General features: G+C 38.5%; 2 protein-coding genes and 1 long non-coding RNA gene across 3 annotated transcripts; 1 reads left to right on the forward strand and 2 right to left on the reverse strand.

Moving 5' to 3' along the window:
• Positions 1-2,975: 2,975 nt before the first annotated feature.
• On the forward strand, positions 2,976-4,313 carry LOC112193502. The gene has a single exon (XM_024333676.2). It carries the CDS (start codon positions 3,056-3,058, stop codon positions 3,662-3,664), a length of 609 nt encoding a protein of 202 aa, XP_024189444.1. The 5' UTR covers positions 2,976-3,055; the 3' UTR covers positions 3,665-4,313.
• A 3,415-nt stretch (positions 4,314-7,728) lies between these two features.
• On the reverse strand, positions 7,729-9,147 carry LOC112191567. The gene is made up of 3 exons (XR_002933002.2): positions 9,016-9,147; positions 8,839-8,937; positions 7,729-8,047 (listed from the first exon to the last, which is right to left on the reverse strand). It is a non-coding gene; the product is annotated as an uncharacterized LOC112191567 (long non-coding RNA).
• Positions 9,148-10,953: 1,806 nt separating this feature from the next.
• LOC112194048 (MAPK/MAK/MRK overlapping kinase) lies at positions 10,954-11,553 on the reverse strand. The gene has a single exon (XM_024334309.1). It carries the CDS (start codon positions 11,551-11,553, stop codon positions 10,954-10,956), a length of 600 nt encoding a protein of 199 aa, XP_024190077.1.
• Positions 11,554-14,046: the final 2,493 nt, after the last annotated feature.

The following is a 14,046-nucleotide window of genomic DNA, read 5'->3' on the forward strand; positions in this document are numbered from 1 at the left end:
AACCTTTTATGTGAAATTAAGCTAAGCTAACCCTAGTGCTATATATATTACCATTAACGAATTGAATGCAAACGGTATCTAGTCTCTAATAGCTTAATCTATTATCGTTTACTTGTTCATAACGTAACCACAGGTCCACAAAAAACAAAACACAAAGTTAATTGCCAAAACCATTTTCAAAGCTTGAACAAGTGATCCCGATGGCCTAACCACATAACTTAACAAAAAGATTATGGTCGCTCTCCATGATAGGGTGTGGTAAACATGAAAAAGATCAATTCCAAATAAAAAATCTTATACACAATCTCCTAAATCGTGATAAAGAAATTCTCAATCGCACTTTTTCTATGAAAAAAAATTCCTTATACTTTGAACATCATGAAAAGCAATATGAATTTTGTTTAATAATTTCTTAATTTCTTTAATTCTATTTTCATCAGACAGTAATTTACCGTAAAGTATTATAAAAGAATAAAGCACATGACTAATTAGCAGTGGGAAGTTCATAACAGTTTATACTATGCGTTTCAGATAGTGATTGCGTTCAAAGTTATGTTTAGCTACTTGTAAAATAAAATTATAACTATTTTTTCTCTGTAGTAAGCGATTCAGAGAAGTTCCTATTTAAATTAGTCCTATTTATTTTTCTGCAACCTTTCTATTATCAAATGTATAACATGTGTAAGCTAAAATAAAAAATTTGAATATTCAATCAAATGAAGCAATAAAACACATTAAAATCCATCCCTCAAACTGATCACATGATCTATTGGCTCCGGAAAAACAAATACAAACTCAATATATAAAAAATTTAGATTTTAAAGTCGTTATGTGACATCCACTAATGGTCAGCATGTAATTGCTAAAAAAAAAACGGACTACAAACCACGAGCCCAAACACCGCTAAAAAAGATTGAGAGATTACAAACTCAACCTCATTGGCATGGCTTAACCAAGCCACCACCAACTAGTCCTGATCCCACATCCGAATTCGAATCACTCTAGATCCAAAACCACTATGAATCCCGGATCTTGATCGTACACCGAGCACCGCACCAAAACTGCATCATCCACATTGCAATCGTGGTTAGCACAAAACCACCACAACATGCATCTAAACAAGACCACCGTTCATGATGGCCGATCGATGAGTATGAATTCCTGATAGGGGAGCTCGCACACCACACAACCAAGCAAAAGAGCCATCAACCCTGCTGAGAGACTATTGTTCGTGACCTCCCATGGGAACACGACAAACAGCCGGATCCCCAACCGTAGAGCCACGACCAAGTGAGATCATCTATTGAATAAATTTATTTTTTATTCTAAGAAAAAAATAATTAAAAGCAATCAAATGGATATAGGGAAAATGATCATTCACTCAATTTCAGCTTAAAAATTGCCCACTTGCTCCATTAAGAGTTGTTTAACCCCATTTACCCAAAACACTCTAAGGGATTATTTCCCTATTACCCAATTAATTCTTTTTTATTTATTTTGGGGACTTTTTTGCCCTTTCCTTCTTTCTCACTTAGAGGGAGAAGTCATCCTCCACCTTGTCGGACTCCGGTGACCAGTGGTCGGCAGCCGCCTCCGGTGACCGGAATCCTGCAACCGATGACCGAAATCCGGCTATTATTGCCCTCAGTAATCATATTATTGCCCCCCAGTATTGCCTCCCAAAAATCATATTATTGCCTCCAATAATCATATGATTGCCGTCCAGTGAATGGTATAAACTCCCAAAATCAAAATGAATACACTTCAGACACAATTGATCAATTTATAATCATATTATTGCCCCCCCCCAATAATCATATTATTGCCTCCTAATAATCATATTATTGCCCTCCAATAATCATATTATTGCCCTCAAGTGAACCAAAATGAATACACTAAAGACACAATTGATCAATTTATATGTTCAATTGTACATGTTCACTTTTTTTTCCCTTTCCCATTCTCGGAGCTCACAGTATACGAAAAAAAAAAGTGATATGGGCACCCAGAAATTGCTCTGGGCACCCACCGGAGTGTGAGGCGGGTGCAGGATTGGTCGGGGAGCGGAGTTGGATCGTCATCGTCTTCGTCGAGATGGGAAGAGTTGGCGAAACAAGGTTGATGGGACCGGACCACCGACCTCAACCTCAACCACCTTATGTCTTCGTCGCCGTGGGTTCCCCAATTAAGACCCGGCCAATATCCGGATCGAGAAACAGAGACGAGATGGCCCAGAATCTGCCAGATCGATTGAGTTGTTGGCCCGAATCAGAAGGTGGAGTGCCGTAGCAGCCATGGCAGAGAGAGAGAGAGAGAGAGAGAGAGAGAGAGAGATGGGAGTCTGGGGGAGAGAGAGAATAGAGAGAGGTGACGGCGGCGCTCGGAGGTTAAGGTCGAATCCGGATGCAGTGCTCCTATCTTCTCTGATGGCGGTGGAGACTTGATGGAGGTGGTGGCCCGAAGCTGCTGGAGCAACCATGGCACAGAGAGAGAGAGAGAGAGAGAGAGAGAGAGAGAGAGAGAGAGAGAGAGAGAGAGAGAGAATGAGAGGATAGAGTTTAATAGGGGGCAAAACTGTCACTATAGGTTTTTTTTTTTGAAAGGTCTGTCACTATAGGTTAGATTGGGTAAATAAGGTTAACAAACTCTTGGTGGAGTAAGTGAGCAATTTTTGGGCTAAAATTGGGTAAGTGGTCACAACCCCGATGATATATAATTAAATACTCTAACTTCCACATTGTCACTCTCACCTCATTTTCTTTTCTAGATACTTCCTATTTTATCCTTAGATATTCATCTCAATTAAAAAAACAAAGGAAAAGCCATCAAACCTAAGTAGGCTAGTGCCTTCCAAATCCCTAACATTAGTGTGGGCTCAAACAAGTCGGCAAAGTCTACATTGATAGTACCAATTTAGTTGGTAAATCAGCAATAAATTGCCCTTAAATTATCGGTGCATTTGCTCTGAAGCATCCTCCAACACCAAACCTTATGCCCTTTATATGTAGACATCCAAAATCTTTATACTTGGAGTACTGGTTAGCCAGAAAGAGCCATGAAAGCCTATGAGACTGTTGACGGTTCTGAGCCTCCTCGCTCTCGGAAGTGCAGAAACATCTGCCTTGCGGTGACCGCCGGCACTGTCGTGATCGTTCTCATTCTGGTCGTACTCTGTTTGACGGTGTTCAAAGCAAAGGACCCGGAAATAACGGTGAACTCAGTCGTTTTGAGGAACTTGCAAGCGGACTTTAACGTCAACAAATTCAGCGTCGACGTGAATATCACTCTCGACGTGCACTTGACGTTGAAGAACCCGAACAAGGTGGGAGTCAAGTACACCAACAGCACCGCGTCGTTGAACTACAGGGGTGAGCTGGTGGGCCAGGTCCCAATCGGAGCCGGAAAGATTTCCGCGGATCAGACCAAGCCCTTGGATATTACCCTCACCGTTATGGGCGACCGGTTCCTCGGAAAAACACAAGAGCTTTTACCTGATGTGGTCGCCGGTACGATCCCGCTCGACACTGTAGCCAAAATCTCCGGCAAAGTCTCTATCTTGGGTATCTTTAAGGTTCATGTGGTCTCGACCACCTCATGCGATATCAATGTCTATGTCAGAAACAACACCATCGGAAAAGTGTGTACGTACAAGACTAAATTATAAACCTTTTTTCTTCTTTTCTGGGTTTTATATGGGATATGCTCGTCTTCTTGCGCTAGGTAATTGACTGAAATGCTCATCACCAGTCATCTAAGCCCTCATGTTCTTCTTCTGGGTTGAAATCCTTTTTGGTTTTGATTTATTTGTAGACATTGGCATAGGGCCAGATCGGCTAAGTAGATTCCTTGCTGGTTAATATTAGTACTGAGCTGTTTCTATAATCTTATATCCTTGTATTTAGTAATAATGTTGATACTATGAGACGGTTGATGTTATATCAATATATAGTCTGTTAGTTTAGAGTTTGAGACGGTTTCAATTGAAACTCTTCACTAATCTAGCCTACTCCATCAGCTCTTGCAATTGCTATCAAATTCAAGCGAAAAAACTGTTGGAAGCACAAGTGCAGATGATTATGGCAGCTACTAATTGACCGACTTAGAATTTAGCACTGCTTCTTATTTTCTATTTCTTTTATCTTTTAGTAAGATTTAAAATTGTTTGTAGATACACTTGTACATAATTGCTTCTTTGCTACTTAAACACGAAAACCAATTCTAATGATTGACTACAAATATTACTTCCCAAAGAGCAAGAGTCTCCTCTCTGTTTCAGTACTTTGTAACAACAAAAAAGCTATAAAATTAAGATCATAATACATAAGATAAGTATGCTCCCCACTATACTTCGTTACGCGAATTATTAGCTATATGTGCACGACATGCATTTCTCGCCTCTCTTAGAAAACAAGATCATACTCCTTGACTCTGCACTGCCTAATTGGGCAGAATTTTTATGCTTTCCTTCAAGCTCGGCTTAAACTCTGTCATCACACTGATATTCTCTAAAAGCATCCTGCAGCATTCAAGTTATGATTTATTATGAAAAAGATAAATTAATAGAAAAATCAAGAAGACCAAGGATTTACGTGGTTCATCTCCCCAAAGTTAAAGAGTTACATCCATGGGCGGAAACGGTAAGAAGATTTCACTAATATTAAAAGGAGATTATAAGGTGTTTAATACTTAAACCCAAATCCCAATTACACCTGAATACATTCACAGAAAGAGAAACATCAAATAGAAAAACCATTATCTCAAATATATATTGTTGCTCACAAGAACAAAAGCAACAAAAGGTAACGTTTCTGTAGAACTCAAACTGTGGCTACTTCTTTTCTCTCACACCTTAATTGGTGACAAAAATCATATAGTTATATATACATGAGTCAATTAGTACTCTAGGAGACATTCGGAGGTAATTATGGGCTTAATCCAAAAGATAATTGATGAGCTTATTAATTTAAACCACAAACCAACAATCTTCACCTTGGCTTAAATTAACCAAAATTTCTAAGGTACAAATTTCCTCCGAATGTCTCCTAGGGTACTAATTGGGAATATCAATCAAGCCCAAGCCAAGCTTGAACTTACAAACAGGAACGACTTAATCAAAATTAGATGATTCTGACGAAGTGACTGAAATTCTCCATACAAAGCAACCTTGTAGAACTGAAGTTGCTTCTCTTCAATATCACTCTGAAACTTGAACAAGCTCCACTTGCTTCCTAACACTGTGGCTCGAACCTACATCAATAGACTCTCCTTCAAATAGCATGGTATACTCTTCACAATTAATAACTTTGCCGATTACAAATTTGGGTGATTTAGACTGGATGCAACACAAGTCATAATTATTCACCCCATATGCAAATCCATGAAATACAATTTTTGCTCTCCACACAAGTTTACCATCTTCATAACTCCCCCGTTTGCGCCTGCGATAAAACTTTTTCCTTCAATTTTACTCCTCATTTGAAGCAAGTTCACTTACTGAGTGTCGAGTATCAGCCTATATAGAGGCTTTACCAAACTTGCAAGAGGAAGTCTTGTAGAGATGACATATTCTGAACATGTTTACTTGGGATTGCCCTCCCTATATTAATTTTGTTAAACTCAAGGTTTTGTGAGAGCTAGCTGTTGTTTATAGTTTGTACTTGTACTCAATCTAAATACATGTTCGTACTATTTGCTTAGCCATTTTGATTGCGCGGGGGGCGATGGAAACCTTAGAATTACACAGTTTACTTTGTTCATACCAAACTGACTATCCGCATTCCTTGTTCAGAAAATAATCATTCTTTACTAATAAGTTGCCTGTGATATATAGTAATGTACATCATGCATTTACTCAAGTCCTCATTTAAAATCAAGGGCTGCACTTGCTGCGTGCTTTTGATCGAGTTATATTCAGCTACTACCATGGCAACTATGAGATTGCTGCTCTTTCTTGCTTTATACTCTGCAGGGATTTATGTGATCTCCTCTCTTAAGGACCAAAACGACGGTAAAATCTACAAATGTCGATGCTTATTATTCATATATTCATATCCTAATCAATGGGAAATTTAGGCATAGTTTGTGTTACTATTCTTATGTCAAGTAGGCAATGATTTTGCCATATCATGTGAATGAGTCTGATTCAAATTTATCATAGCTTTGGCAGATTGTAAAATGAAATATCTTACACATCTATACTATTATTAAAAGAAGAGGTGTTGTTAGCCAAAACTGATTTTTTTTTACCTTTATAACCCTCAAATATTAAAATATCATGGATTACATTTTAACATTAGGGATAAAAATGTAAAAAGCAAAATAAAACAATAAAAAAACAACATAAAAGAAAATAACTATTTTAAACTCTCCACTCTCAGAATTATAACTCCCCACTACTCTCACACCCATCGGGTGTGTGGACATTTTCTAGTATATATGACTAAAAGATGATGATTTATTAGTGTTGATCCAGCTAAGGTGATGAAGATCTTGAGAGATTCATGGAAAACACACACCATCTAGCTGGGAACATTCCGATGATCCCTGCGGTGTGCCATGGGAAGGAGTCAACTGCACTGATGCAAGGGTGACTGAATTGCGAGTAGTTACTTTTCTACCTTTGGAATTTGATACGATTGATCCCCGTCATGAAGGCACTAATCGATCGCTTTCTTTTTAAGCAACTGTTTTACTTATTGCTGCTTATCTGGTTTTGTGTGCAGGAGTTTATCAGCCATGGGGCTCATAGGGCAACTTTCCACTGGCTGTACTGGGCAACTCGATGAACTAACGTCTTTGTGAGTATGATAAAAGTAGTCCCTTTTACCAGCATTATGCCTACAAATTAAAGAACAATATGTAACATGTTACCGCTCGTAAGCATTTTAATGGATAATATCACTCAATCTAGCTTGGGACCGTTATGCTGAAACTTAAACATTGTGCAGCGACGTGTCATTTAACCCTGGCATCACATGTCAAATCTCTCTACAAATATCATTTCTCGTAAAGTTAAATACCCTGTAAGAACACATAAACAAGCCCTTTCGAACTTTGTGTACGCAGTGCCAATATACAGCTTTTATTGTTGAATTAGTATATGACCGTCTTATTTTAGGAACCTAGCTGGCTGCAGCTTCAGTGGTAGTATTCCAGATCCGTTGGGAGATATTGAACAGCTAACCTTCTTGAAAGAAAGTTGGATTACTAATAATGATCATTATTTGTAAGTGTTTCGTTTTCCAATTTTAAACAAACTTTGATTTGGTTCTTCTCAGGGCTCTGAATTCAAACAACTTATCTGGAATAATATATACCTGCTGCTTTGGGTCAACTCGCCAACCTCTACTTGCTTGATCTATCAGACAATCAGCTGACGGACCTCTCCCAATCTCAACCCGTACTTCTCTAGGAGGATTAGACCTCTCGTTAAAGGCTAAACACTGTCAAACACAATACATTGGTTCTAGAAGAACGAAACACATTCATCCATCATAATGTGCAGAAGACAATATTGTCAACAAGAGTTCCAGTTCGAAACCCAACTTCACAACTTGATATATGTGAAATTGTTAGATATTGTAGTCGAATAACAATACTTGGAGGTTCGATTGCAATGGTTATTGGTAAATACCCAAAAAACCACACAAATGAGTAAGACTTATCAAATAGAAAAACAGACAAAACCATAAATGGAAATATATATTTAAAGAAATCCCGAAACTGTGCCTGCATTGCAAACCAAAGTTGCTAGCCTTGTCATCAAAGTAAACGGACAAACTACGTAACTAATCTCATTCCAGAGGTGTTTATAACTAATCTCAACTAGACGAATAGCAGTGGGAAAAATGCATCATCCATAACTCGAACTCTCATCCATGACTAAAACTAACAGAACTACACAGATAATTAGTACCGCAACAAAATAGTCTAACATGACAAATGTCTTAGATTTTTATAGCAGAGAACTAAATTTACTGGGAGACAACAAGCCACTTTTGAAAGACACTGAACTCTGTGTAACTCGGAGATCATATATAGCTTCCTCCTGAATTAAATAAAATGAAAACCACATTAGTAAAAGTTCTACTACGAAAAGGTATTATATAATATGACAATAATACTAGATTAGCAGATCAAACACTTCATAACCTTCAAATGTCAATAAAAAACACACATAAAAATACAATATACAACATTCTGAATTCTTCACCTACCAAAACAACAGTAACGTATCTGGTTTACAAGTAAAAACTGTAAAATATAAATAATCTGTATCGCAAGAAGATTCTGACAACACCCAGGAATTGCCATTGATTTTGTAATACAAGTTACTGTAGCTTGGCATGGAGTAAAACGACAACAATCTAGACTATCACTGGTAATCTGGATACTTTCCAGGAATTGCCTTTCATTGTACAAGTTACTATCGCTATGACATCGGAGTAAAATGACAAAAATCTAGAGTACCCGTGACAATCTAATTTCAGTGAAAACAGCCTACTTGTTTCAGCATCTAAGGGAAATGTTATACACACACTGACTCATTCATCTCACACGAGCAGATTAGATAGACACACTCCAGACATTTATTCATATTTCTAAGACAATGGTTCTCGCACTAAAAATTAATATATGGCCGGTATATGAATATAAGAGTTACTCTACTATATAAGTACACTGTTGAGAAAACCGGATTAACATGTTATGATTCAAATGCAACAATAACATACAGCAGAAACAAGTATTCCATCACTTGGTAATTATAATGCATTGTATAGGTTAAACAATCTCTTTCAATATTGTCTAAGCCAAAAACAGAACAATCGAAACCACTACCTATCAAGGTTGATGCTCCTATTCTTGTGGGAAAAAGAACAGATCATCCAGGCACTCTTGAGCAGAAATCCTGTTAGCTGGATTGATGCTGAGCATTCTCTGTCAGATATTGAAACATTAGACCACAAAATTCACAAAGATCCATTATGAAAAAGCTCTAGGGTTGAGTATAATCACCAAGAGCAGTGGCAAAACTTCTGGTGGGACGAGATTCCCCAAGTTCCGTGCAGGGTATGGTCGATGCCATTCAGGTAACACAGGCAGGCCAGCCAACTCTTCCTTGGGGGGAGCTCCTAGCTCACTATTAACAGATAACATTAAGCAACTAGTAGGACTAAGACCCTATCAGTTAACAGAGTAGGAATATAAAAAACAGAAGAGATAAGGCAGAGATCACTTCGAGTACATTAACCTTCTTATAGATCCCTCTTATAGACTAGATACTCATTCTAAAATACCCTAGGTTACCACACCCTTAATACCTGAAGATAATGAAGAGCTGGTTAGCCTCTGAATTGCCACTAAAGATGGGTCCACCCAAAACCATTTCAGCTGCATGTTTATTAAATAATTAAGCACCATTTCACCGCCCTAAACATGTCATCAAAAAACTTTAACTAAATTTAGAATTAGGATTTACCTAAAATGCAGCCACAAGCCCAAATATCCATGGTCGGGCCATAGAAGAGTGTCCATATGTATATTATGTTCATTGTTTTGCTCATCGCTTACAATTGACTTTAAATGCTGCAGCTAAAGGGATGCATGATATTTGGGAATTCTTTTCAACTCTAAGTTTGATTGTAAATTTTGTTGATTCTTCTGCAAAAATACATTCAGCTTTGAGAGTTATCAGAGAAGAAGAAATTGCAGATTTAGTGGCTGCTGGAGCACTTGAGACTAGTAGAGATGCTAATCAGACTTGCACTTTGCAACGAGCAGGGGCTACTCGTTGGGGTTCACATCTTCGCTCTATTTCAAGTTTCTATTTCAAGTTTGATTAAGTTATTTGCAGCTACCCAAACAACTCTTGCAGATTTGGTTGCAAATGGACCAAATAAAGTACAAGGAGAAGCAAAGAGCGTAGGTAATGCAATGAAGTGTTTTGATTTTGTGTTTTGCTTGCTTTTGATGCATGATATCATGAAGATTACTGATTTTCTTTTTCAGTCATTGCAAAAAAAAGCCATAGACATCTTCAATGCTCTTAATTTTCTTTCAATAACAAAATCAAAACTTCAAGATATGAGAGAAGATGGTTGGGATGATTTGATTATGAGGGTTGAATCATTTTGTTGTCAGTATGATATTATTATGCTAGATGTTTGCTCCTTACAAGAAAAGTACAAGGGCTTGTGAACAAAATATTACAAATGATCGAGCATTATTATCGAGTCAATACACTTAATGCTGTGATAGACTTTCAGTTGGCAGAGTTGGATAGTAGATTTATAGATAATTCGTTGGAGCTCCTTATTCTTAGTGCTACATTTGATCCATGGGATAATTTTCGATCATTTAAATGTGAAGATGTTTGCAATCTTGCTTTGAGGTTTTATCGTCATGATTTTACATCATATGATATGCTTGCTCTAGATATGAAGTGTGGTTTTTTTCTAGCAAATATTCAGAAGGATCTAAGATTTTCCAACACATCTACTCTGTCTGATTTGTGTCGATGGTTAGTTGAATCAAGAAAGTCAGCATTATTTCCTATGATATATAGATTGATTTGTCTTGTGCTGACTCTGCCAGTTTCTACAGCAACAACAGAGAGAGCATTTTCATCTATGACCATCATAGAAAACAAACTTTGAAATAAGATGGAAGATGAGTTTTTTGATGATTTGATGGTTCTCCACATCGAAAAACAATTTGCCGATAGCATTGATAATGATTCTGTGATTGCTGAGTTTGAAGTGAGTGGGCCTCGGAGGGTACGATTTAGTTAATTTATTGTTGTTTTACAACAAATGTATGCTTGTAGTTTTTAATTTACGGGGTTTGGTTTTATGTCCCCTCCGTTGTATGTTTTGATTGAAAATAATAAAGCCGTGAGGATGAGCCTCTCACTGGGTTCCAAACCTCAAAAAAATTTAAATTGTGCACTTCTAATTAGCCTAGACAACAATTGAATCCTGGATCCACCATTGCAGGTGCCGTGTACCATGTGCTAGTGCAACGCACCGGCGAGTAAGCATCTTCCGGGTGGGGAGCCGGAAAACCAGCGGTACGTCTGGCCTGCTCAAAGCCTCCTATCTTCACATCAGCCGTGACTTGATTGATAAGCACGTTTGTAGGCTTCAAATCGCGGTGGACTACTCCATGCGCGTGGAGATGTTCCACCTCCAGCAGCAAAGCACGCATGATGATGTGAATAATCGACATGTTCACTTCGTGAGGATGTCCGTAGATGAAATCGAACATATTCTTATCAAATAATTCCACCACCCAGTAAAAATCGGGCCCTACCTCGCCGCTTGTGATATAGGATATCACGTTGTCGTGCTCCGGCAAGGCTCTGAGTATGGTGGCACCACGGGAGGCCTCAGCATGGGTCAAAGGTGCTTCTACTTCTACTTCTTCTTCTTGTGCTCCTTGGCTCAATCTTGATCTCAAGACTCTCCTGACGAATACAACGTCTCTAGTCTCACCATCGAGAGCTTCAAACCCCTTCTTCCAGATTCGATTGAAATTGAATCGACCGAAATCCATAAAAGCAGAGAATCGAATAATGAAGGGGATTGTGGAATTTGATTATGATAGAAATGGGATATTAGGTTTTGGGGGCAAGAGAGGGTTTCAAACTTTTAATGCGTTCGGGATATTAGGTTTTTGGGGCGACAGAGGGGAAGGTAGTTTCTTTTTTTCTTTTGTTTGGGAAAATCGTCTGTATAGTACCTAATCTTTTCCCCATTCTAACTTTCAGTACCTCACGTTCAAAAAATATCAAAACGGTACCTGAGGTTTTGATCCCAACCGAAGATCGGTACCTGGTGCCGTTAGCTCTGTTACAGAGCTTGTCAGAATTCAAATTTTGAAGGGTAGTCTGGTCCATTCACCTAAACTAAACCCTTAGTCCTATCCTATTACCCGTTATCCCCAATTTGGAAAAACTGAAAACTTTCCCTCTCTCTCTCTCTCTCTAAAGGGGTAGCAATATTCTCTTACAGATTCTCTGATTTTTGAAACATTAGAGATAGGGGATTTGATTCTCTACAAGAATCTAAGCATGGGTGAAGTGTAGAGATATTTTTGTGTGGATGGGGAAGCACAATAGTATCCAGGTAAAAGGTGCTATTAACCCTTCCCTTTTACTAGGGTGGAATAGAATGGTGTCAAAATTGGCCGAAAAAGTTAAGGTTTCTAGGGTATTATCTACAGAGGAATTTGGGGGTTTCTAGGGTTTTGTCTAATGTGAGTTTGGGGTTTTTGGCATCAACTGCATTTTTGTATTGATTTGTTTGTTGTCGGGTATTAGTGGTTGATGATGAATAAATGAATTGGAACTTAACATTTCAACTGGGTTGGTGAAAAATTAAAAATCCATGCAGGTTTGGGATGGGCGTTTGGACTTAAATGAATGGGGTCGTTTAGGTTCAGGGTTTAGTTGACGGGGTTGGTGGCATCATAACTGTAAAGTGTGGTTCAATGGTTGTGCTTAATGGTTGTTTGAAAGTATATGATATTGATCGATTAATTTTTTTCCCCTAATTTGATTGCTGCAGATCCAAGTCTCTTCACAATGAAAATCTATCATGGAGGTAGATTTCATAGTGAAAAGGGGTTAAATAAACAGTATAGAGGAGGGGATGTCTTATATGTTGTTGGAGTAGACCCAGACAAGGTCTCATTTATAGGGTTAGTGTACTAGGCCTATGACATTAGATATCAACACCATCCTCTGTAATTCTTGTTCAGGATACCAGGTAGTGAAGATGGGAGTGGGTTTCTGTCTATATCAAATGATAAGGAGGCATTAGACATGTGTAAATTTGTCCCCCTAAAGACCAAAGAGCTGGAGCTTTTCATAGTGTGTGAATCTGCAAGAAGGGTGTTTACAGAATAGGATATAGGGGTTTTTGAGGAAGGGCTGGATCATACTAAGTTTATGGATTGGTGGATTGATGATATTGAAGAAGGGGAAGTTGGGCCTGATGAAGGAGATGACTCTGGTGAAGAAGACTGGATTCCTTAATTTGTGCCTGAGGTTGTAATTGATTTGGATAGGCCTGAAGTGGAAGGTAATGAGGATGGGCCAAGTACGGAAGGTCATGGGCATGGGCCTGATATGGAAGGTCATGGGAATGGGCCAAGTATGAAGGGTCATGGTGATTGGCCAAGTATGAAAGGTCATGGGGATGGGCCAGTTCTAGATGGCAATGGAGGACATGAAGCTGATATGGATGGATAGAATGAGACTGGGCTAGATGGTGAAGAAGCAAGTAGACAAGGGAGAAATGTAGACAAAGGAAATAGACTAGTTATTGTAGAAGAAGCTGTAGAGCCACAAAAGAAAAAGAAGAGAGTTAAGAAAGCTGTGGAAAAGAGATACTCAACCAGGAGTGGAGGGGAAAGTTCAAGGAGGCCAGCTCAATTTGATTTGTAATCTGATAGCTCTACAGACTCAAATGACCCTAACTTCGACGACATTGTGGATTCAGACTATGATCTAAATGAAGAAGATGATGATGTTGACTTTGAGCACAATATGGATGGTGATCCCAGTAGGGTGAACGAATGGGATGATATGGGATTTGATGGTATAATTTCATCTAATGATGGGAATGAATTTGATGGGTTAAGGAGCTTGCATGGATCTTTAGATGATGAAGGAGAGGATAGAGGGAGGTTTCCAGTTCAGTGTAGAAGAAGGTACAATGAGTGAAGGGAGTTCAAGGATAAGGAAGATATGAAGAAGCCAACCTTTGAATTGGGGATGGAGTTTGCAAACTCCAACGTTTTGAAATAGGCCATTAGGAAGCACTCTGTCTTGACAAAGAAGGAACTTAGGTTTCCCACCAACACAAGACACAAGGTATGTTGTTTTCCCTAATTTGGTTGCTTAATGGTTTATGAACAATGAATTAGGGCTTTACTGACTTGGTTTATAAAAATATCAATGCAGGTGTGTGCTAAGTGTTATACCTCACCAAATTGTCCATGGAGGATATATGACTCCATAACCGACTTAGGCAACCCAACAAT

The sequence above is a fragment of the Rosa chinensis genome, chromosome 3 (assembly GCF_002994745.2).
Source record: "Rosa chinensis cultivar Old Blush chromosome 3, RchiOBHm-V2, whole genome shotgun sequence".
In the NCBI taxonomy this organism is placed as follows: Eukaryota; Viridiplantae; Streptophyta; class Magnoliopsida; order Rosales; family Rosaceae; genus Rosa; species Rosa chinensis.